Consider the following 1,222-nt stretch of genomic DNA (forward strand, 5'->3'; position numbering starts at 1 on the left):
ACAAACAAAGTTGCTCAAATTTCCAGCTCACTATGCACTATTCACATGTCATAACCAAAGAATTATCTGCCAAGTGGCATTTACAAATTGGTTCTGCTCTCGACTTCTGATTCAGCTAGCTCAGCTGACACTCCTTTCTTCCTCCGCTTGGGCGAGCCACTCTCCGAAACCGATGATACTGTCGAAACTGAAGAAGAAGCGGGCTCAGGTGAACGCCGCTTAGCTGTCACTTTAACAGGATCCGGCTCATTTGAGCCGGCTTTGTGTGGAAAATTCAACAAGGCCTTGGAGCCACGCATCCTATAAGCTGCTCTGTCATAAGCCAAAGCCGCTTCCTCAGCCTTCTCATATGTTCCAAGCCACACTCTCGCGCCGTTTTTGGCCGGGTCCCTTATTTCCGCCGCGAACTTCCCCCACGGCCGTTGCCTCACACCCCTATAATGCTTCCCTTTCGGCCGTTCAGCCGCTGGCACAACTTTCGCCGCCATCACTGGCTGAGCAGCCACGTATTCCGACCTCACTTCAGCTACGCTTATCTCCTCCCCAACCTCAAACTTCGGCTCCGACTTAACGTCCTTAAACGGCGTCCATCCATCATTAACGGCGTCGCGCAACAGCCCATAAATAACCATGTCTTCAGAGTCATCAACCTTCAACGGCAAGTCACCCCATGTTTCTGTTAAACACGGCATGAGATTGCTGAAGCTCGAGCTCCGGCAATACACCGGCTGAAACTCCCCCGGAAAATTCATTGGCATTAACTCACTCAAAACCGGGTTGTACATGATTTTTTGCACAATATCAAATATGGTTTTTTAAAATCTTGAATTTTCTTGAAATTTAGAGGCCAAAAAGTTGTGAATTTTGAAAGGTAAAGATGCAGTGCGGGTATATATAGGGGTGATATAGAAAAATATAACGGAGGTTCACGCACTAGGAATTTCGATGTTTCCTTGGAATTTCGAAATTGGCAAGTGGAGCAACTTGTATAGAATCACGTGGTTAATAAACAAGGTTAGATTTTAATTGTGGAAGATGAGGGATGCTGACGTCACCATGCGTGGATTCATTCATACGAATGAATTAATTTAACATACGGTTGATGAAGTTTAATAAAAGAAGTGATCCGGTTCTTAAAGAATGTTTTTAATCTTTTCAGCGTCTAATGTTAAATATTGTTACATAATTACAATAGGATAATTAAAGTTATATCAAACTTAGC

General features: G+C 44.1%; 1 protein-coding gene across 1 annotated transcript; it reads right to left on the reverse strand.

Annotated features, from left to right (window-relative positions):
- Positions 1–948, reverse strand: LOC111388199 (ethylene-responsive transcription factor 1-like). The gene has a single exon (XM_023012885.1). It carries the CDS (start codon positions 783–785, stop codon positions 81–83), a length of 705 nt encoding a protein of 234 aa, XP_022868653.1. The 5' UTR covers positions 786–948; the 3' UTR covers positions 1–80.
- Positions 949–1,222: the final 274 nt, after the last annotated feature.

The sequence above is a fragment of the Olea europaea genome, unplaced genomic scaffold (genome assembly GCF_002742605.1).
Source record: "Olea europaea var. sylvestris unplaced genomic scaffold, O_europaea_v1 scaffold4664, whole genome shotgun sequence".
Classification (NCBI taxonomy): domain Eukaryota; kingdom Viridiplantae; phylum Streptophyta; class Magnoliopsida; order Lamiales; family Oleaceae; genus Olea; species Olea europaea.